The sequence below is a fragment of the Dermochelys coriacea genome, chromosome 2 (genome assembly GCF_009764565.3).
Source record: "Dermochelys coriacea isolate rDerCor1 chromosome 2, rDerCor1.pri.v4, whole genome shotgun sequence".
NCBI lineage: Eukaryota > Metazoa > Chordata > Testudines > Dermochelyidae > Dermochelys > Dermochelys coriacea.
Genome location: NC_050069.1, coordinates 62,053,268 through 62,076,543, shown reverse-complemented (window position 1 = coordinate 62,076,543; position 23,276 = coordinate 62,053,268). Strand labels below are relative to the sequence as shown.

At 38.1% G+C, this 23,276-nt stretch overlaps 1 protein-coding gene across 2 annotated transcripts in view; it reads right to left on the bottom strand.

Moving 5' to 3' along the window:
* ARFGEF1 (ADP ribosylation factor guanine nucleotide exchange factor 1) overlaps positions 1-23,276 on the bottom strand; it is a 186,154-nt gene that overhangs the window by 79,361 nt on the left and 83,517 nt on the right. For both annotated transcript variants that reach the window (XM_038389506.2, XM_043507750.1), the window contains exons 4-9: positions 22,313-22,459; positions 12,764-12,943; positions 7,253-7,529; positions 6,553-6,666; positions 5,624-5,796; positions 4,082-4,215 (exon numbers count right to left, since the gene is read on the bottom strand). In XM_038389506.2, coding sequence (XP_038245434.1) covers positions 4,082-4,215; positions 5,624-5,796; positions 6,553-6,666; positions 7,253-7,529; positions 12,764-12,943; positions 22,313-22,459 — 1,025 coding nt within the window. The remainder of the gene's footprint in view (positions 1-4,081; positions 4,216-5,623; positions 5,797-6,552; positions 6,667-7,252; positions 7,530-12,763; positions 12,944-22,312; positions 22,460-23,276) is intronic.

Sequence of the window (23,276 nt, the reverse complement as noted above, 5' to 3'; positions counted from 1 at the left end):
TTGGCCGTGGTCACTCTGGGCTTCTAATTCAACTCCCTTGGAGACAAATGTGTCAGGAAAGCCCCCTGCACAGAGTAGCACCCTCCCAACATAGAGTCTGACCCTTTCCATTCCTTGGAAGCTCTAGCTCCTTCCCCTTTGTCATGTTTGCCCCACCAGCATGGTTATAAAATAAGCTAGGATAATTTCAAAACCACTGTGGATCACCACCTTTTCTATAAAGTCACACATCAACCTTTGCTAAAAGTAAACCCCCTCATTTGTCTGCATCATAAAAAAAGCAGATTCTGTACCAGATGTCACATGTACACAGAAATACACAAATATTTTGAACAAGTCTGCATGAATTATTTTTTATTCTTAAAGTTGAGGAAAAGCTAAAAAGATCCTTTCCCTGCTCTTAATAGAAATTTAAACTTACTGTGAAAATACACAACAATGTTCACCTAACTTTTTTCTCTCCAAGATTCATTTTTGTAACCATGCTATTTGTTTAAATTTGAGCATATGACCAATTGCAATTATGTATTTTGTTTGACAACACAGAGAAAGAAGCAAGTGTCTTTATGAAAACAAACTACTTCCAGAATGGTCTGCTGAATCAAATAATATGTTCACATTATGTACTTTTCCAATCATATTAATGAGGTGTTGAATACCGAATTTCAACTCAGCCTCTTGAGTTTAGTTAGCTAATTTGTAAATCTTTTTTGCAATAAGTATTCTGCCTCTCTAGAAACGATGAAGTACCAGTACCATCTCTCTGTCTATCAAAAACCAACAGGTTTGATTTTAGTTTTTGCTGACTGTTACAGGGATTTTCTCTGAATTTCTACTGACCCTTCTTCAAAGTAAAGGAATAACAGTCATGACTTCCTATTTTATCATCTTACAATACTATCATTTCAGAAAACTTAACCACTCCTATGGGGCATCCAGTAGATTTTACAGAGGACTCATAGAAGACATATACAGCCAAAAAGCAATTCTTGGATGCAAATCACAGTGAAAGATCATATTATATAAAAACATATATAAACAAATTTAGGCCACTGAGCTCATGATTAAAAATTCATTCTTGTTTTTTCTGGGAATTGAGAAAGATACTCTAGTCTTTAGGAGTTTCATGCTCATTTTCAAGGTACTGTAGACCTACATGTAAAAGGAGTTTAATTAGAAGAGAGTCTTTTGCAACTCTTGCAAAAGAGTCTCTTTTGATTTTTATATTATCTTTCATCAGAAGATATCAAGTCACTTTATAACTACAACCCCAGTCCTGCAGCTTGTTGACCTCAGTGGGACTCCAAAGGTTGTAATGATCTGCGTATATAATGATATATATAATGTAATGATCTGTATAACAAGCTTAAGGATCAAGGCCAAATAATTAAAAACTTTAGAACATCCCTATGACAAAAGGAGGTATCTCCATTTCATTCTACAAAGACGGATAAGTTAGAAGTGTCAAATGACTTGTCTAAGGTCATACAGGAAATCTGTGGCAGAGCTAGGTATAGAATCCAGCTCTCGACTCCCAGTATTTGAGCTTTTAACAACAAGACTTCCTCTCCAATAGCTCTGTTGATATTCATGAAGACTTATTTTTCAGTAAACATGTTTTCTGTTTATTTTAGTTATTTTTTTCCTCTGTTGTTTCTCTTTGTTTTAAACATTACTGGAATTTTCTCTTGAGATATTTGTGTGTCTGTTCTCAGTCTTGCTTTTTCACTACCAGATTTTCCAAAAACATTTTTTTTTACTTTAGAATTCTCTAAAGCAATCTTAGGTAAATTACTAATCATTTATTTTTAAAATGTTGCAATTATCTTATCCACCACTCCCCCCCACTAAAAACATGTTTGAAATGGCTGACAAGCCTTCAACGCTTTGAACTGGAGATCAATTCCAGGCATTACTCCAAATGTAGGACATCTTTGAATGTCTTGGCAGCTGTTTCTTTTTGTCCCAAATGTCATTTCCTTCAATTTACCCTATGCAGAAAGCTTAATTGGTCCTAATTTGCATGTCAAGGACTCTAGGGATTAAAAGGATGGATTCCAAGTGCCTCAGCAGCTACTGCTGCCCTTCAGGAGTAGGTTAACCCATTACTGCCTTTGGTAAACTGATTCCTTCGTTTCTTAATCTCAGACAGACAGTTTAACAAAAAAACATACAACAGAATTTAAGTTTTCTTTCTGGCATGTATGCAGACGAATTTCCAAGGAGAGCGAAAACCAAACACTGTTCTCAACTGATATTATTCTTTCCTTTAGTTTAGACGGGAGACTGAATACATCCCTAGGGCGCTAATAATCCAGTGTCAAGTTTTACAGCAGAAATAGTGACCATGCAGTCTGGGGAATGGATAATCAGAATCTTATTGTAGAACTTTGAATGAGAATATTACAACCTTTTTTCTGTTTTTTTCTGATCCTAGGAACTATTCTACTTGTTGAAATGAAATCACTTATATCCTGGACTATTCCAAAGTTATGACATCAGTGGTAGCAGCATTTCCTGACTGTGTTCAAGGGCATTTTCTCTTCCTAAAGAGCTACATTTAGAGTTCATCATCACAGGCAATCCATTTCTTTGGTACAACTTCCCTTTAAACTGAATTGGGTGGTCAATACTTATTCACACTTAAAGAGACATTTAAAGGAGTCAGTAGTTGTCTTATCTTTATTCAAAACTTCAAAATCCTCTCTCTCAATATATTAGAAACTATTACTTTCAAAGAATCTTGCATGTATACATAGTGGAGTAGTCACACACTTTTCTAAGCACTCAGTATGGTGTCCCATTTTCAAAGATTTATGGGTTGGCCATTATAGTTAGAACTATGAGAAAGCAAGGTCTGGATACACAGAAATCCCTAAAATTTTGAAAGAGGGTTTCTGGGCTCATCCAGGTGCACTGTCCACTCCCTTCCAGTTTTATCTCCTCTGCAGCTCAGAATGGTACCCTCCACAACTTTTGTAGCTATTTGCAAAATAAAACTGAAATGATCTTAGGGCAATTGATGATGTAGGGTCAAATGGGAGCCAGGAGAATATTAATGACTACCCAAGCACGAGGCATGGGTTTCAGGTTTTGGAAAGCATGAGAGATAAAAGAGATTGGGTGGTCCAGATTAATATATTTTCCCCCTCATTTTTTGCATTTTCCTATGGGTGAAGACCCTAATCTCCCAATATAGTTAAGAAGTCTGCTCTAACAAAACTAAATTTCTCTGAAATTGAGGGTTCCCTCTACTAGACCTGTAGAAACTTGATAGGTAAAGGCTTGAACGCAGGTATCCTTGTGTATATGCTCCAGACATTAACTTATGGATTGGTTAGTTTTGTCTGAAGTAGCCTTTGGTAGCTGGAATAGTCATCAACACCATCTTCTGTAGCAAGATATGAAAAGCACACCAATCGCACTTCGGTGCTGTCTCCAGTACCACCTGGTATAATGACTCCTGATTGGAAACAAATTTCTAACCAGCCAAAGCAGAGATGATTGAATTCAATCTGGTTCCACTCAAAGAATAATCTTCTCTCCTTTTTGATTTTGGCTAGGGCAGGGTATCTAATAAACTGTAAGCTGCATATATATTAGTGAGGAGATTTCCTTTCTTTTTATTCCTGTTAGATTATCACGGTCCTTTGGGGATAGCACAGGGAAGGAATTAATAGAGGAGACGTAAGTCTCCCCCAGGCAGCAAAGGCCACTTGAATGACTGTCGCTGTGAAGGGAAGACCTATAGCTGGTCTAGCAGGGTGTGATGCCCAGGGTCTTGGACAATCTGTACTTGAGGCCCTGGACCAAGGTCAGAGTTAAAAAAATGGAATGACAATGGATTCATCCCCTTCCTACACACCTTTGTACCACAGCATGAAGATGTCTAGGGCACAGGTGCAGCCCTACAGACACTGCTGATGAAAATCTCCAACCCAAGAATGGGTTTGTGCACAACATGGCTTTTCTGTCAAAATTGCTAACTATTTGTTTCTCAACAGCAGAAGACCCTTATCATTTGTGTTCTTTTTTATTTAGCATCAAAGTATTTTCATAAAAGAAAATCATGCTGACTTACTTTGGATCTGGTGGCCCATCTGACAGTGGCTTCATAGAGAGTTTACACAGTGACCTGAATACTAGGAAGGCATCCTTTTGTAAAATGTGGGAAAACTTAGCACCAGGCGTAGGTCCTGAAGAATTTCCAGATTCCTAAAGAAGTTAACATATTTCAGAATTCCATTTTGCATTAGCAGCATGTAGGGAAATCCCCACCGCCTAGCAACAAGAAGTTATGATATTGTACAAATATGACAAAATGTTAAATGTAATTTAAGGTATCCAGACTAAGTTTTAAAAAAACATAGTTTGACAATTTAGTTAAAACAGACCTGAAGAAAACATTAATAAAACTGCCACCCAGTAAAGTTAAGTGTCATCCATGAAGATGTAAAGTAAAGTGTGGACAGGTCAAATTTATAGAAGACAACTGAGACCATACTACCCTCACTCAGGGCTCCTAGAAAATAAAAAAACTTTAAGAAAAGAAATGATAACATCAACTATAATTATACTAGTGGGTTACATGAGAATATTTACATAGTCATAAAGCCTTGGCATAATTTATAATGTCTTGTTATAGTCTTTATATATATATATATGGTGGATAGCAAAAACTTTTAGAATAAAATATTCACTTTTCTTTTACCAATTTCTGGTGATGTTATAAATGCCATTATCACAAGAGGATACGGTAGGTCTTATCAGAGACATATGCTGTGCAACTAAAAGATAACAGCATCTCTTTAAACATTAAAGCATACTTAAGGTTGGAAATAATATATTTTAAACTGGTACACATTGGTAATAAACTGCTGGTACAGATCTCTGTGCCTATGCAGCATGTTTTTTTAAGCCAACGGGATTCTACACATGTGCAGGGATTCATGCTGCCAGATCTCAATGCAAGATAGGGAGAGTTATTTTATTTCTTGCTATTACAAAAGCTTAAAATTGAAAAATGAGGTGTGCATTAAAATAATTATTTTCAATGAAAATTCAAAATCAAATCTTCCCAATCATAGATATAAGGTATGGCATAGCTCAAATCACTACCATTAGGGCACACTGTAAGGTGCAGGGTTTTTTTTGTTTTGTTTTGGTTATATTTTAAAAAACGGACATTTGAAAACAAGGGAGAATTGTACAGGGAGAGCTGGTAATGGGTTTTATACATTGGTACTGATAACTCTCCAACATTTCTGAAGTTATTTTTATGTTATGGAAGAAGCACCTAGAACATAAAGATAAGTGTCCTTTTAGGCATTTATATAAATCCAAAGAAAGTTAGATTCTGTGTTATAATTTGAGCATCTTCCTTCTGCAGTGAAAATGTTTGCTGCTCTGCATGTAACTTGCTTGCAAAAGTCTTAAACAGCAGTCAAAGAAGAATACAGTAAATTTAAAAAAAATGCCTGAGATTCCTTTAATAGCGATTTATTTTATACAATTATATTAAGACGTGTTGTCTGCACAAATGTAAGAGAAACAGATTATTATTATTAAAAAGAAACAGATTATTATTTTCTTCGCATGCCTCAACATTTATTTCCTTTAGTACCTGAGTATCATTGGAAGAGACAGATAACCTGTCATCAGGTAAAGATGGTGTATATGTAACAGAGATTGGAGTCCCTGGAATTCCATTTGCCTGAGTATTTTCACTGTCACTGCCATCTTCTAACGTTCCAATTGTGCCATTAGCACTTCCACTTTCAGCAGTCCCTTCTACATCTAATGGGGGGAAAAAGGTTAAAAGCAAAATATCATGCAAAAATATACAATATTTAAATTTAAAATTAGAAAGAATTTCTTTTATTAAGTCAATTAGAAGTTCAGTGCGCTAAGATTAAAAGCGGCATAGGGCCCAATCCTACAAGGTACTGAATTTATATTACTGTGAAATCTTTTTGGTAAATAGTAAAAGTTCACCAAATTCACCAAAAATTGCATTTTTCAGGGCATCAAAACCATTCAATGAATCTGAATAGAATTAAACAAAACTTCACACAACAAAAAAAACAACAAAAAAAAACAAAATTTGGAAGTGTCAAAAGTCAAATAAACATTTCATTATGAAAATGTCACTCAAAATTTGAAATGGTTTCATTCTGACCCAAAAGAATTTTTTTGTTTCTGCAAGAAAAAAAAAATCAGTTTCAGCAGAAACAAAACATTTTTAACTGAGCTATAAATGGACATTTTGAATATTTAGTATTTCATTAATGATTTGAAGAAGAATTGTAAAGAACTCACAAGGGTAGAAACAAAATGGAAGTGGAGATATAAATGCAGTCAGAAATCTGAAAAACTGATTATTAAGCAAATTATCACAAATTAAGCAAATCATCACACCTAAAATATTCCCCCTCAGTTAAGGTAAATTTTAAACATACACAAATGGTTAAAGGAATCCTTAATGAGTGCTTAGGCAAAAGTGATTGCAGAATGAAGCTGGCAGTATATAAATTTTAAAAGTGAGTATGATACCTCCAACTATTATGTTCACCATTTCCTGCACAATACTCTGTACAATATCTTGTGCCTTTTCTTCACACTCATTGTTTTCTCTATCATATGTTCCCACATCTCTTTTAGACAGAGCTTCCAAAACAAAAGAGGCAGGAAAGATATTATTGACAAGCACTAAAGTCAATCAAGAAGTTTTAAACACAATATTATATATTAAAAAACCCAGAACAAGACAGCAGTATTGAATGGTCAAATGTACTTTTCTTTTCACACGTAAGCAGATCCAAATATGTTTTGGTCAGGGAAGGAGAGGGGAGTACATTAGTTATCCTTAGAGATAATTTAAGTAGTAATTGTGTAAATTTGTGAAAAATACTTAAAGAATATATGTTAACATTTCAATGGGCTTAGGGTAAAAAAAACAAGGTTGACATTTTTATATTTTGCAATATGTGGCTGCACATTTGTGATTGCCTGGGTGCAAGCATGCATCTAGACTGCAGTGACTAGAACAAATGTAATTTATTTGTGTCTGAAATATGTTGTAAAGATAAAATGTTAACACTGGTAGCAAGGGCAACTGATATTTGAACACTATTCTTAACTGTATTTTACTAACTGGAAACAGAATAATCTTCCATTAAATTGCTCAGCCCTTAAGTACCATAAAACTCTACACCCTCTTCCTCCTCACTAAGACCAACCACACAGTGATTACTTTCTGCTGCTGCAGCCTGGTCAGCTTCTGTCTGTTCATTTTCTGCACTGTAAATATCAGATCCATTTTCTGCTTCTGGATCTTCTTGAAGGCTCTTGTTCACATCATTTGTGCTATGGTCAAGTTCTCCTTCATGTTCTTGGGGGAGCTGATCGACTGTCTGTGACAGAAGATGTCTCAGCTGAGGTGATTCAGGTTCATGATGGCTTAAGGGTGACTGCTGTAGATGGTGCTGTTGTCGGTGTCTTTCCTTTTCCATCTGTTTGGCTTCCTGGAGCTAGAAATAGATTAAGTATTCACCAATACACACTTTGTTAAAATTAAGATGCTGTTTATGAATTGAAAAACAAACAAAAAAATGTAATATGAGCAGTATACCTTAATTTGTGCTGGATAATAAAATTTTATCTTTAGTAAAATAGTCAACAATGTTCAAATATTTTCTTATTGTATCTATTTACATCCTGCCATGCTACATTAGTGAATGAATCTACTTTTATTGATAGTACATTTGCTTATGTTGTATTTGTATCCCTGCTGTGACAGGGTGAGCTTGCCCTTTAAGAGGGTTAAGGTTAAGCTACACCACCTGTGCCACACTGAGCTTGCCTCCCCAGATGGTGGAGAGGAATGCTGAAGCTATATGACATGTAGATCAGGTGACTAAACCATGCCTGCTGGAGGGATAAGAACAGCTTGTGGGAAATCTTGGAGCAAAACTGTGGGGTAGGACCGAACAAAGAGGGACATCCAAGGAGAGCAGCCATGGGAGTCAGTACTCTACAAAAGAGCCGAAGGGCTGAAAATATAGGAAGAGGTGTAGTACTAAAAATATTTGTTAATAGATTCATAGATACTAAGGTCAGAAGGGACCATTCTGATCATCTAGTCCGACCTCCTGCACAGCGCAGGCCACAGAATCTCACCCACCCACTCCTACGAAAAACCTCACCTATGTCTGAGCTATTCAAGTCCTTAAATCATGGTTTAAAGATTTCAAGGAGCAGAGAAGCCTCCCTAAGTCAACCATGCCCCATGCTACAGAAGAAGGCGAAAAACCTCCAGGGCCTCGCCAATCTGCCCTGGATGAAAATTCCTTCCCGACCCCAAATATGGCGATCAGCTAACCCCTGAGCATATGGGCAAGATTCACCAGCCAGATACTACAGAAAATTCTTTCCTGGGTAACTCAGATCCCATCCATCTAATATCCCATCTCAGGGGATTAGTCCTCTTTACCCTGAATATTTAAAGATCAATTACTTACCAAAATCCCATTATCCCATCATACCATCTCCTCCATAAATTTATCGAGTAGAATCTTAAAACCACATAGATCTTTTGCCCCCATTGCTTCCCTTGGAAGGCTATTCCAAAACTTCACTCCTCTGATGGTTAGAAACCTTCGTCTAATTTCAAGTCTAAACTTCCTGGTGGCCAATTTATACCCATTTGTTCTTGTGTCCACATTGGTGCCGAGCTTAAATAATTCCTCTCCCTCTCCTTTCATAAAACAAGTTTTCCATTCCTCGGATCATCCTAGTAGCCCTTCTCTGTACCTGCTCCAGTTTGAATTCATCCTTTTTAAACATGGGAGACCAGAACTGCACACAGTATTCTAGGTGAGGTCTCACCAGTGCCTTGTATAATGGTACTAAAACCTCCTTATCCCTCCTGGAAATGCCTCTCCTGATGCATCCCAAAACCGCATTAGCTTTTTTCATAGCCATATCACATTGGCAGCTCATAGTCATCCTATGATCAACCAATACTCCAAGGTCCTTCTCCTCTTCTGTTACTTCTAATTGATGCGTCCCCAACTAAAATAGCTGTATTGTTGATATGGGGACAGAAATCATCAAGGAAATTCTAGCACTGGTACTAACCTCTGAATCTTAACATTATAACCATTAACCAAGATTTTTAATACTACAGATCTTTAACTAACTTACAAATACTGTTTACAAACAACCATATAATACACATGAGCATGACATTCTTCAGTAAGTGATCTCTATCCCAGACTCTTCTGGTTACAAGCAAAAAGTCTTCAGTTGTTAGACCCTCTCTATGGCAGAATGTGTGTTAAGTAATTATATCCCTTTTTTAACTTACTGATTAAATAATTGCCTCTACCCTTATAAGCAATCACTTTAAAAATGGGTTTGAGATGTGTCTCAAGAGTCAGATGTGAAGTGGAAGATCAGTTTAATTCAAATGAAGATTCATAGATATGAAGGTCAGAAGGGACATTATGATCATCTAGTCTGACCTCCTGCACAACGCAGGCCACAGAATCTCACCCACCCGCTCCTGTGATAAACCTCTCACCTATGTCTGAGCTATTGAAGTCCTCAAATCATGGTTTAAAGACTTCAAGGAACAGAGAATCCTCCAGCAAGTGACCCGTTCCCCATGCTGCAGAGGAAGGCGAAAAACCCCCAGGGCCTCTTCCAATCTGCCCTAGAGGAAAATTCCTTCCCGACCCCAAATATGGTGATCAGCTGAACCCTGAGCATGTGGGCAAGATTCACCAGTCAGATACCCAGGAAAGAATTCTCTGTAGTAACTCAGATCCCATCCCATCTAACATCCCATCACAGGCCATTGGGCCTATTTACCATGAATAGTTAAAGATCAATTAATTGCCAAAATCATATTATCCCATCATACCATCTCTTCCATAAACTTATCGAGTTTAATCTTAAAGCCAGATAGGTCTTTTGCCCCCACTGCTTCCCTTGGAAGGCTATTCCAAAACTTCACTCCTCTGATGGTTAGAAACCTTTGTCTAATTTCAAGTCTAAACTTCCCGATGACCAGTTTATATCCATTAGTTCTTGTGTCCACATTGGTACTAAGCTTAAATAATTCCTCTCCCTCTCTGGCATTTATCGCTCCGATATATTTAGAGAGAGCAATCATATCTCCCCATAACCTTCCTTTGGTTAGAATAAACGAGCCAAGCTCCTTGAGTCTCCTTTCATAAGACAGGGTTTCCATTCCTTGAATCATCCTAGTAGCCCTTCTCTGTACCTGTTCCAATTTGAATTCATCCTTCTTAAACATGGGAGACCAGAACTGCACACAGGAATAGTTTGGAGAATTTAGAGAGACCCCTCATTTATGGGATGTTAATGTAATCCTTTCCTGGCCTATGTAGCATCCTTTTGAGAAACTTAATATATGCGAAAGAGCAGGGAAGGAACATTTTCCCTATAAAGCGACAGCCATAGTTGGAAGATTACCGCTGGCGAGTGAATTTAACAAGCAAGGAAGTATAGGCATTGGTCCTCCATTCTCTGAAATGAGAGCGCAGGAGTAAGACAATACAAACACCTCACCTACTAGCAAAAATGGAAGATGAGAATAGGAAGAGTTCCTCCCTATCGTCAGCCTGGAAAAGGAGTGATGTCCCCTCCCCACTCTCCCAGCAAGGTAAAGAGAGGGAACAAAGCTCATCTACTGGCAAATGTTGATGCAAGAAATAAGGCCGCATTTCTCCCAACCCGATTCAAAACCCAGACCTTCACAATTCTAAACCCAGTACTGGTACTGCCCTTAAATCCCAATGAGGAGGCCTCAGTCTTCAGTTTTAGCCTCTGAGTATCACATGCCTGAAACGTCATTCTCTGCCTATAACTATAACTACACAACTGACATCTAAGAGCCCGTTCACGCAAGTGCTCAACAGCTCAGCTATTTTTTGAACAATATCTGACAGCAATCATACCACGTATTGATAAGCAGTTTCTTTTCAGAAACTAAATGAGCAAACTAATGAATTTAGATCACTGAATGACTCAAACACTGTTCAATCTGAAAGGAAATTGCTTACTAATATTCACAAACTAACAGAAAAAATACTGGTCTCTTCAGGAAAGAGCAATAAAGTCAAGCACTTCTAGGATCTGATGGTTGCTTGTGCAACCTTAATTTGGCCTCTTTGCACTTATGCATTATGATACAGTTATTAAATATGTGATCACACCTTTTTTTCCCCACAAAACTCCTGCCTAGTCAGTGCACATGTTGGATGGTGCTCAATTAAAGAGCAGCTATTCAATATTTTGTTTTCTCCTTAATGCATGTTCAGTGCACGGTCCCCATGCCTTATTTATTGCACATTACTCAAACTCTGCTAAGAAGACAAAACTAGTTTCTTTGTGGGCTTTTCTACAGCACTCCTCACTATAGTATGAAAGCTTCTGAAATATTAATGAATTTGCTTTAACAACATCCCTATAAGGTAAGTTGGTATTATTACCCCCATTTTACAGATGAGGAGCTAAAGCACAGAAAAAATAAAGATAAATGTGTCCACTACTTGTAGGTGCTCAACATGAGAAGGCTAGAGCTGATTGTTCAGAGTACTTTGCATTATACAGCATTTTATATGTTCAAAGCACAACGCCCACTGACTTCAACTGCAGATGTGAGTCCACTGCACTTTTTCAAATCAGACCCCAGGATTTCAAATTAGGCATTCAAAAGGTCACAGTTAGTGAAAACCTAGGCAAATCATCTTCCATAACATCACATAGGAATTCTGTGGCAGAGGCAGGACAGAATCCAATTCCTCAGGGTGGCATTCGACTACCTAAACCAGCCATCTTTTATTTCCGCAACCCCTGCCTCATTTCCTACACATTTTCCAAATTATACAACAGAGTTAGGGTTCCTACAATAGTCTACTTCACTACATAATCTTGATTCATACACTCAGAGCACACACTATTTTGTGCACTGAATGAGGGAGGCTTTCTGTGGAAAAAATGCTATGTGACCATGTTATTAAGGACCATCATAGGACATGTGCACAAGGCAGGAGAAGGGTTAGACTGTCATTTCATAATCTCTGAAAGCTGGACTTTGCAAGAGTAACATTCTTTTACATAGGTTTCTGTGTGTGTAATTACCTAGCCTTTTAAAAAAAACAAACTGAACACACAAATCCTATCATGTGGAATCACATGGACACCCACATGGTTCATAAGCAGAGTTGAACCCTTTCATCCACATAGACCGCTGCCACTTGAGCTAATGGAGTAACTGATAGCAGTAGAAAGTTGTCATCCTCTGGGTAGGCTGACAGTTAGAGGAGGACGTGACCCACTTTGCCAGTGGGTTTCACAGCTATTTGCTGACACCAGAGGAATGTTGTGATTCAAGGAGTCTTTGATTCCATTCCAACTTTTGGAGGACAATGTGCTGTGGTACGTATTTCATGGCCTGTGCGTCACTACATTGCAAAGCCCAAAATCCTTTTCCAGTTTACCAAAGAGATGAGCGAAGTTTCTGCTTCATTTTTTTAATTTATCAGCTAGTTCATATACCAAAATATCAAAAGAACAGTCTGAATGATCAATACAATAAAAAAAATTTAAATAGTTATTTATTGAATGAAAAGTTACAAATGCCATGCAATCTTGTAGTATGAATAACTAAAGTCTATAACTAAAATGATCTTTTAGAAACTATTTTCTACATACAGAATATTAAGATACTCACTGCTTGGTTTTCCATTCGTGCAAATATAACATTCAGCATTTGTGTTAGAGTGGCCTTGGCTGTGGTCTGATTTATGAGATTTTTGCTTGCGAGATAGATATTGTAACATGTTCTTACAGCCTGCAGCACGGTTCCTTCATGAATTTCTATGTGTTGAGATGTTACTGCAGTGAGTAAAGCCTAAAAAAAGAACATATTAAATTAGAACTCTTTTCCTTCTGAAATGAAGCATTGAACTAGTTTAAAATATTTCATATGCACATTTCTATATACAGCGCAACCGGTACACAGCTTCAACTACATTTCTGGTTTACTGATAAGTTTTTCTGTGGTACTCATCAAGTCATATCCAAGTACCTCACACACATTAATCAAATTATCTTCATAAATACCCGTGATATAAGGAAGTATTCTTATAACCATTCTACAAATGAAAAACTGAGGGACACAGATTTGCCCTACGTCAAAAAGAAAGTCTGTGGCAGAACTGGGAATAAAAATCCTAGTTTGAGAGTCCAAGCCCACTGCACCAAACTACAACTATCATTTCACTCCACAGCCACCTTATAGCTCTGCAAAACATATGAGACCTTTACTCAACAAGGGTAAGAGCCTTTGGTGATGAATTCAACAAGGTTTCTCAACAAAGCCTCTTAAGAAAACTAAGTAGCCATAGCCCTCTTATGGATCAGTAACTGGTTGAAAGATAGGAAACAAAGGGGACATATAACTGGTCAGTTTTCACACTGGAGGAAAGTGAGCAACAGGGCCCCTCCAGGATCTCTACTGGGCCCTGTGCTGTTCAACATATTCATTAATGATCTGGAAAACGGGGTGGACAATGAAATGGTAAAATTTGCAGAGAATACAAAATTATTCAAAATAGGTAAGTCCAGAACAAACTGTGAGAAGTTACAGAGGGATCTCACAAAACTGGGTGACTGGGCAACAAATGTAGAGTAGTGCCAAAAGTAACACATATCAGAAAAATAGTCTTAACTAAACATATATGATAATGGGTTCTAAATTTGCTGTTACCACCAAAGAAAAAGATCTTAGAGCCACCCTGGATAGTTCCCTGGAAACTTTCACTCAGTGTGCAACAACAGTCAAAAAGGCTAACAGTATGTTAATAACCATTAGGAGAGGTATAGAAAATATAATGCCACTATATAAAACCATGGTGCGCCCACACCTTGAATACTGTGTTCCGTTCTGGTCAACCCAGCTCAAAAAAGGATACATCAGAACTAGAAAAGATTCAGAGAAGGGCAACAAAGATAAACAAGGGTATGGAACAGCTTCCATGTGAGGAGACACTAAAAATATCTAGGCTGTTCAACCTAGGAAAGAGATGATTAAGGGGGGGAAGGATATGATAGATGTCTATAAAATCATAAATGTTGCGCTAAAGTGAATAGAAGTGAATATTTACCCTTTCCCACAATACAAAAACCAGAGATCACTCAATGAAATTAATAGGCAGCAGGTTTAATACAAACAGGAGGAAGAACTTTTTCACACAACTAACCTGTGGAATTCATTGCCATGGGATGTTGTGATGGCCAAAAGTATAACTGGGTTCAAAAAAGAAGTAGATAAGTCCAAGGAGGATACGTTCATCAATGGCTATTAGTCAAGAGGTCAGGGATGCAACCTCATAGTTTGGGGCAACCCTACACCTCTGACTAGCAGAAGGTGGGAGTGGAAGAAAGAGGATGGATCCCTCCTTAACTGCCCTGTTTTGTATACTCCCCCTGAAGCTCTGTTATGGGCCTCTGCCAGAAACAGAATACCGGGCAAGATGGATCATGGTCTGATCCATGGCAGCTCTAATGTTATGCGTTTAACAGTGTATATCTACAAAATAATGTCCACCAAATAAAAGCAAAGTAACTTGAGGGTGGGGCCTTCACACAAAAACTCAAATTTATTACAATATAATTATCTCTAAATATATTACAAATATTCTCTTGTCTTCTTTGCGCCATTGACAATGCTCACCAAGCAGTTACACTAGACTTTCCCCAGATGCTTGTACAATAGTACCCTTATCTAAGAGTCTCAGGTAGAAATTGTAAGGAGAGTTCTGCATACATAAAATTCTTTTCTATCATTCAGCTTCAGGACAGGCAAATTTACATTTGATGGCATCTTTTCTTAAGTATACTAAATCACATACAGTTATTATACAAGTTAAAATTTTTGCAATTTACAAATACCTAGAAAATACATTAAGACTTACAATAGAAAAACAGTGAAAATAAAAAAAAATATACTTAGTGGCAACTTAAGAGAAAATATTAAAGAATAGTGTTTTATATGTGCATAGCCTTTCTCCACCATAGTGTGAGCAAGAAGTAGAATTCTTTTGAAGGATTATTCCACTGATGGGGAAGCCAGCAAATTGAGACGATATAAAATAAAAAATATTAAATTTATAAAGTTTGTATGTTAGATGTTATAAATTATTTTATTTGGGTTTTGCACGGGATCCTTTTTCAAAGCAGGGTTCCTTTCATTAAATTACAACAGGAAACCGTCTCTCTCAACTTAATCTTTATTTGATAAAAAAACTTCATAGGTAATATCTCACAAAACTGGGTAACAATACGGTAGATGAAATTCAATGTTGATAAATGCAAAGTAATGCACATTGGAAAACATAATCCCAACTATACATATAAAGTGATGGGGGCTAAATTAGCTGTTACCACTCGAGCGAGATCTTGGAGTCATTGTGGATAGTTCTCTGAACACATCCACTCAATGTGCAGTGTCAGTCAAAAACGCTAATAGAATGTTGGGAATCATTAAGAAAGGGATAGATAAGACGACAAGATAGAGGTCTATAAAATCATAACTGGTATAGAGAAAGTAAGTAAGGAAGTGTTATTTACTCTCTCATAACACAAGAATTAGGGGTTACCAAATGAAATTAATAGGCAACAGGTTTAAAACAAACAAAAGGAAGTATTTCTTCACACAACACACAGTCAACCTGTGGAAATCTGCCAGAGAACGTTGTGAAGGCCAAGACTATAACAGAGTTCAAAAAAGAACTAGATACATTCATGGGGGATAGGTCCTGTTAGCCAGGATGGGCAGGGAAAGGTGTCCCTAGCCTCTGTTTGCCAGAAGCTAGGAATGAACAACAAGGAGTAGATCACTTGATGATTACTTGTCCTGTTCTCTGGGGCATCTGGCATTGGCCACTGTTGGAAGACAGGATACTAGGCTAGATGGACCTTTGGTCTGACCCATATGGCCGTTCTTATGTTCTTCTATATAACCTACATAAAAAGGAACAATTCAAATATTCAAAGAAAAAAAAGATTTTAAAGAGGAAGTTATTCTAGAACTAACAATACACATTAAAACTATAATAACCAACTTTTTATTCCATCAGGATTCTTTTGCCCAAGACAATCTTTTAAGAGAAGAAAAAAATTAAAGCAAAAATGTGTCTTTGGAAAATATACAACAGTGATCATCAGACAGCAAGTGTTTTTAAGGTGACCATAAAAAGTAACTGAGGTCCAAAAGCAGTAAGAGGTGTACGATATCGTAAAGCTAATTTCTTAATATACAATGATAAAAGAAACCTTATATTAACTTACAGTACATTTTTATTATACTAAAGAAGTGTAAAAGCTTTCAATAAAGGTAATTTGGGATGCTGTAAGACATGATGCACACAAATGGTTAAGCCTTATAATTGTGCAACTTTTTTTTTTTTTTTAAAGGTGCCTTTAAATGCGAAGGAATTCAGAGCTTTGAATAGGCATTCTTTGCTGTTTAGTTTTATATCTAAAGAAATAAACAATAAAACAAAACTATGTAGTGGCCTAATGTTGTTTGAATCAATTAAAACTTCTTTAAACTAGATAAAAACAGTTGCACTCTTGACTCTCTCTCCTTTCCCATTAGAATCAGGATACTAGAAGGAGACTGAATTCAAGTAGTCATCTAAAAACAAAACCTGGGGAAGGGGTGCCTGATTTGAGGATCTGCTCAAATGGTTCCATAAAGGCCTGTCCCCTAGCTAAGGAAGGTTTTCTCCCCCACTTAGAGGTCAAATTGGTTTTAAGGTAATTTCAGTCCTCTCCCTGAAGGTATTTATCTAGTCTTTAAAAGGTGAAGCCTGAGAAGCAGTTATGAACTCAGTTATTAGAGATCAACAACTTAGGCTAAGATGAATGGTTCAAAAATTGAAAAATTTTCTAGACTGAAAAGATATAGAAGTGCCACCGAAGTGGGAAAAAACCCTCTTCGGACATCTGTCAAAGAGAGGTACAATCTGTACAAGGTAAGGCTTCACAATGTATCTGGTTTTGATTTTGTCTCCATTCCTGGAGGTGCCATTTTTCATCATTACTTTTTGATGAGAAGGACTTGTACTATTCTTGATCAAATGAGGAATTCTATCCTGCACTCCCTTATATTTTGGGCACTCAAGTTCAGTGTCTGTCTCGATCTATTCTCTACAACACTGGTCATACAACTGTCCCTGTGTGTGTCAATTTCCATTTCTAGTTTGTAGTCAGATAAGTGAACTACTGAATTTCTTATTTAAGCCTGATTTTTAAGTTAGACCTATACGGCAATTTTTCTTTATAACCTTCTGGTTTCAGATGCAGAACACACAACAGCCTGTGAGAGGGATGATCAAACAGCTCCCAGTAAGCTATATAGGTTTTAACCAGGATCACATCCGGAATTTCAAAATTTTCTTCAACGGGGCCATCGCCTCAGGATACACACAGCTTCTTTGCCTTGCTTCAAATCATTAGGTGGATAGACCACTCTGCTCCTTAGCTTCAGATGTGAAAATCATGTGAGTAACAGGCCAGAGGAGAGGCAGTAAAACAGTCTGATTGATTGACAGCAACTCAACTCCGCTGGGATCAGCAGGAGAGCATCTCTTACAGAAACTTCTTCAGATTTTCTGAGATATGTTGGAGACAAGTAGGGGAATCTTCAGGTATCAATTCTTACGTTTCAGATTCTCATATTCAGTTATGAACTCCATACAGTTTTCCTTTACTTGGAGCAATTTAAAATTTAGCAAGAAAATTGCATGTTTACCACTGAACCAGTTTTAATCCAAATTAAAAATTAACATTCTATAACTAAATGTTCTGTTCCACGTTGTAGAACTTGCATTCTCTTTTTAAACTGAATGATCCACAAAAGGACATAATGCTTAGGTTACAATGAAACAAACAGGGACAGGAGAAACAAGTTACAAAAATGCAAGAAGTGTTACATAAGTATGTACTGTTTTACAATGACAATTTCCAACCTTTAGTTTAAAAGCATAAAAAGATCTGTTTGTGCTTAGCAGATTTGGCATAATGGTCTTAAAAAAAAAAAAAAAAAAAAAAAAAGAAGAAGAAACCACAGTTGAGGATGATTCAAAATCTTGGACTGAACCTTTACAGGACAAGTCATACTTTCTTCTCAGTGAAGCCTGACTGCACAAAACACCCCAACATTGGTGGGTTAATGCCAGATTTTGTAGTCTTCATTTGACCAATAGAAGAGGTCTTTTCCTCTATGAGAAGTGTTATATTTCCATTGTTTAATTGTCTTGGGTATTTTCTGCCACAGGAAGGCAAGACATACAACATAAGTAGTCCCAATCCGTATTTCTGGCACACTGGTCTTGGGAGCACAATCTGGTTTACTGTGAGAACAACTAAGAGGTTATCTGTTTACAGCACAACGTAGAAAGCATAGAAAGAATATTTACTCAAGATTCTGTTAGCTAATTGGAACATTTATCTTTCGAGAAGACAATTAGCTAGCCACAGACCAATTTCTGGAAGAAACGTAAGGTCACAAGAACAAAAATTTAACCCATACATAAACAAGTATATTGATAACATTTAGTTGATCATCAGATTGATGGAATATTTTACTTTATTATTGCATTTTATGCTTACAATCATGTCTTCCAAGCCATGTTATCCTTAGGGCAAATGAGAAAACAGAAAAATCTAGAAATGATAAAAAGGAGGCTAACTGAAGCTAGATACTCAGTTAAGAGCTACACTTATTTAAATGTAAAAGCACACTGCAATAATGAAACAAAGCTTTTATCCTCAGTGTTCTTTCTATTCAGGAAAAAAGGATTTAATCATGGACACCATATCCTGGGTTCTGTCACCAGAATTCGGGACGAAACATAATTAGTCATCTACAGAGCAGACTTCTTTCTTGATTCAATTCTGAATGTTATTTTTTTTCTAATCTGAGTAACTTTTCAATAATCAGCAAGATGTCCTATTGTCTTCACAAGTGAACCTAACCAGTTCATCAGATTTCCTAGCCTCAGTCTCCCCTCATAGATGTGAAGGATTGTTCTTTTCAGATAACTGGCTGTCATGCCTCTTGGTATGTACCAGTTTCTCTTGTAAAATGGATTTAACAACCGTATAAAATCCTAGTTTGATTCCGATATCTAATTTTCAGTTGTGAAATTAAATTACATGTATTGTATTAAAGCCCCCCAATATAACATACACAAAATACATCAACTTAGTTTTAACTGGGGGCCTTCCACATCCCCAACTCTCAAAACTATACCCACTATGAAAAGTCATCTCCCCCTAAACTGTGACATCAGATATCACAAACTAAGCAGTGTCAGCCAGTCACTAACTTGGAAGGAAAACCTCCAAAGAAAACCATATTCAAGGTTTTCAGAAAAGCATCTAATGCTAAGTTCCAGAGGCAATGTTTAGACATCCAATTAAGTACTGTAATATTCAAAAGTACTGAGTACTCAGCAGTTTCTTTTCAAGTCAACGGGAGCTGCTGGGTGCTCAATATTTTTGAAAATCAGGCCATTAATGGCTTATCTACCCAAACAAACACTTAGCTTGCAGCAAGCTAGAGTGGAAAAGTACCCTGCACTAGTCTGCTGTACATTAAATGTATCTGTGCATTCTGCTGCCACGCACTAAAACTTCCATGTAGCACTTTGATCTATCCCTCTTTGAAATGGGGTAGATCAAAGTGCATTATGGAACGTTTAGTGTACAGCAGCAGGGTCCACACAGACATGTAGTATGCAGTAGACTAGCGAGAGGTACATTTACACTCCACTTGCCACAAACTATGTTCATACAGATAAGTCCTTAAGTGATGTGGCAAATGAGCAACTGAGTAGGTGGCACTCCACCCTCTCCTAGCACTGAATACAATGTCACAGAATGACAGTGGAAAGCGTTGTGCTAAAGTTTTATTGCTGTCCCTTCAGTTTTCCCCAATCATTCCATCTTTTTTCTAGCTCTCAAAATTGCTTTTCAATTGAAAACAAATATGAACCACTCTGTTTTATTTTCACTCTATTATGAATGAAATCATGAAGAGTATTTTACTTTGAATAGTCTCAAAATTTAACATACACTGACAGTAAATATTTGCTTCTGCCTTCCTCCTCCTACAGACACCAACCATGAAGACCACAGGCTTGCACAGAAGTCATTGCATACGTAGCAGATTTCCTTTGCAGCAGTCTTATCACCCAATAGATTGCTTAGATGCTTAATTCATTCAAACTAGGAAGTTGTTTCATTTTAACCTTTCAGTTTAATCACTGATAACAGAAAGGGCTCTTGAAAAGTAAAAGTAAATTCTCCTAGCCATGCGCTAACAGATAAGGCTATGGGAATTTGTGGCTATGGAAGAGCCAAATGCACTCAGCACACAAATATCAGACCCACCCAAAAAAGAAAAAAGAGAAAAAGCAAGGACATCTGCTTATGGGGCCATCTTTCTTACCCCTCCAATTTTCTTCCACAGAAATTGATACAGTTCAACTTTTTTGTTGTTATGGATTATAGATATTATATATGGAAAATTACATGTGTGAATAGAACTTCAGATTTCAAAGATGAAAACATTACAGAGGGCAAGCCATGAATGCAACCTTAGCCCTAGTACAGCGAGGCTGAAGACAAGGCAACCGATGCACACATGCTGAGGGAGCCAGAAGGCAAAGAGATTCAGAGCAGAGGACCTTCACACTACCATAAAAGGAAGGTCAACAGGTTCCAATTACTGAAAAATTAATTAATTGCACAGACATGTCCCTTCAGCACAACCCCAACTGCTTCCCCTGCACAGGCTCTGTTCGGCAGCAGAAGCAGACAGGGCTCTGAGCCCCAAGGCTATATTGAGGAGAGAGCTCTGTCCAGCAGGGGGATGAGCATTCGGAGGTACAGCCTTACACTCCTTGCTCACAGAATTCCCACAAGCCTCCCGCTAGAGGAAGATAACTGCCAGTTGGTGGCTTTTAAAGCCCTGGGGTAGCAATTTAAAACCCTGGTGCAGCAGCGGCCAGGCTCTGTCGGGTATTTAAAGGGCCCAGGGGCTCCAGCCGCCACTACCTCCCTGGCCCTTTAAACCCACTCCGGAGCCCCGCCGCCACTACCCCAGGGCTTCAGCAGCAGGGCTCTGGTGGGGATTTAAAGGCTCGGGGCGGTGGCGGTAGCGGCAGCTGGAGCTCCAGGGCCCTTTAAATCCCCGCCAGAGCACCCCCACTCCTGCCCCAGGGCTCAGGCAGCAGGGGGTAAGCGGGGATTTAAAGAGCCCCGAGGGGGGGTAGCAGCAGCTGGAGCTCCGGGGCCCTTTAAATCCTCATCTGAGCCCTGCTGCGCGAGCCCTAGGGTAGCGGTGGCGGGGATTTAAAGGGCCGGGGCGGTAGCAGTGGCTGGAGCTCCGGGGCCCTTTAAATCCCTGCCACAGCCCCGCCGCTGTTACCCCAGGGCTTTAAATTGCAGTCGGAGAAAGCCGGTATGCTGTACCGGCTTACTTTCACCTCTGGACAACCCACACAGACCCCTTCTGACCCCAGCCCTTCAATGTGTCTCTGTCTTTGGACCCTCTGATAATCCTGTTGGGGAACACATCCCAAAGTTTGGGAACCTCTGCTTTTGACAGCACATGAAAAATACAGTTCCGAACAAAACAATGAAACACCTATATGCCCTTCCCTGTCTCAATTTCCTCACCCCTCTGGAGCGGTTCTTTGGGCTTAGGTCAGAGTTCTCTGGGGTGTCCAAGACCCTCCAATCTTCTCCTCCTGCATACCCTTCTTTTTGGCTTCTGGTCTCTTCTTCTCTAAAATGGCTAGTTTTCAACTTTTAGGAAGTTGATGTCCCCTCTGTCATGTGGCCCCCGATCAACCTCATCAGCTGCTTAAAGTCCCACCTACAGCAATTCCTTCATCCAACTAGAGCTCTGTTGATGGGCTGTGAATTAAATTCCATCCAGTCGCCTGTAGACAAGGCTTCATGTCAATCATGACTCCATAGGCAGTGAGAGAGAAAAAGGATAACAGACATGTACTATCAGTATGCTAAGAATGGAAAAGAACACCTTATGAAACAGGACTGGTGTGGGAGATGAAGAAAGCACTAAAATAAAAACTGAAATTGTGTTTCCAAATAAACGCTATGCTTTGAATTCTCAACGACATGCATATTTTCTTGCTGTCATTACTATAACCATTTGAAACCGCATTTGGTCAGCAATTACCTTTATTATTTGTAGCTGAACCCCTTCGTCTGTTTGAGGACCTTGAAAACAGCCACATATTGTCTCAATAATTCTATCGATTAATTTTTTGCCTGGAGCTGTACTGTCTGGAGCATTTCCAGTCAAGTGCCCATATGCTATTAGTTTCTGGAGGAAAAAAGAAAGGGAAATGCTAAATAAATGAATTTTAAAACCAACCTTGCAATTCAATATGTAGATTCACATTTATAACACAAATGAAATCAGGATAATTACAACAGTGCAGTGTATCCCAAATCACAGTAAATTTCAAGCATTTGCAGAAAATCCTTCAAAAGCGTTCATGTTCTTATCCAGCCACTGCTACACCACTCAGTATGAAGGTTATCAATTTAGCTTACCTAAAACATTACAATTTAGAGTCTATAAACATTTACTCAAAATAAAAACTGTCAACAATTTTAACTGGATTCTGAGACTGACTCAAAAATTCTACAGATATTCACATTACATTTTTTATCTATTACATCTGTACTATACAATGTTGTAATACACTTAACAGAAAGCAAGTTTACAGGATGCCTTTCAAGGCTGGCAAACATAAAATTGGAACCACTAGTTGTGTTTTGGTTCGCAAGTATTCACTGGTCTTTGCATGCCTGCTTCAAATCTTGTGAAAAGGAAGAGTATTCTAAAATAACAGAATTCTGTTCTGAGCATTCCAGCCATGAGAATACTTGTAAGTCTCAATAACCTCCCTACTCACAATAGAGAGAGTAGACAGGCAGCATAGTGAGACTGTATGCCAGGTATGCATGTGCCTATGAATACAAATATATGCACTGGGTTCATTGTTCTCAGGCCACATAGGGGAAGACGGACAGAATTTTTGGTAGACGTCTTAAGCTTTTTTTCAGAACAACATTACAGGACCAAGATGGAAAGATTAATCTTTTTTGCATGGGAAACCCATATCATGGGCTCA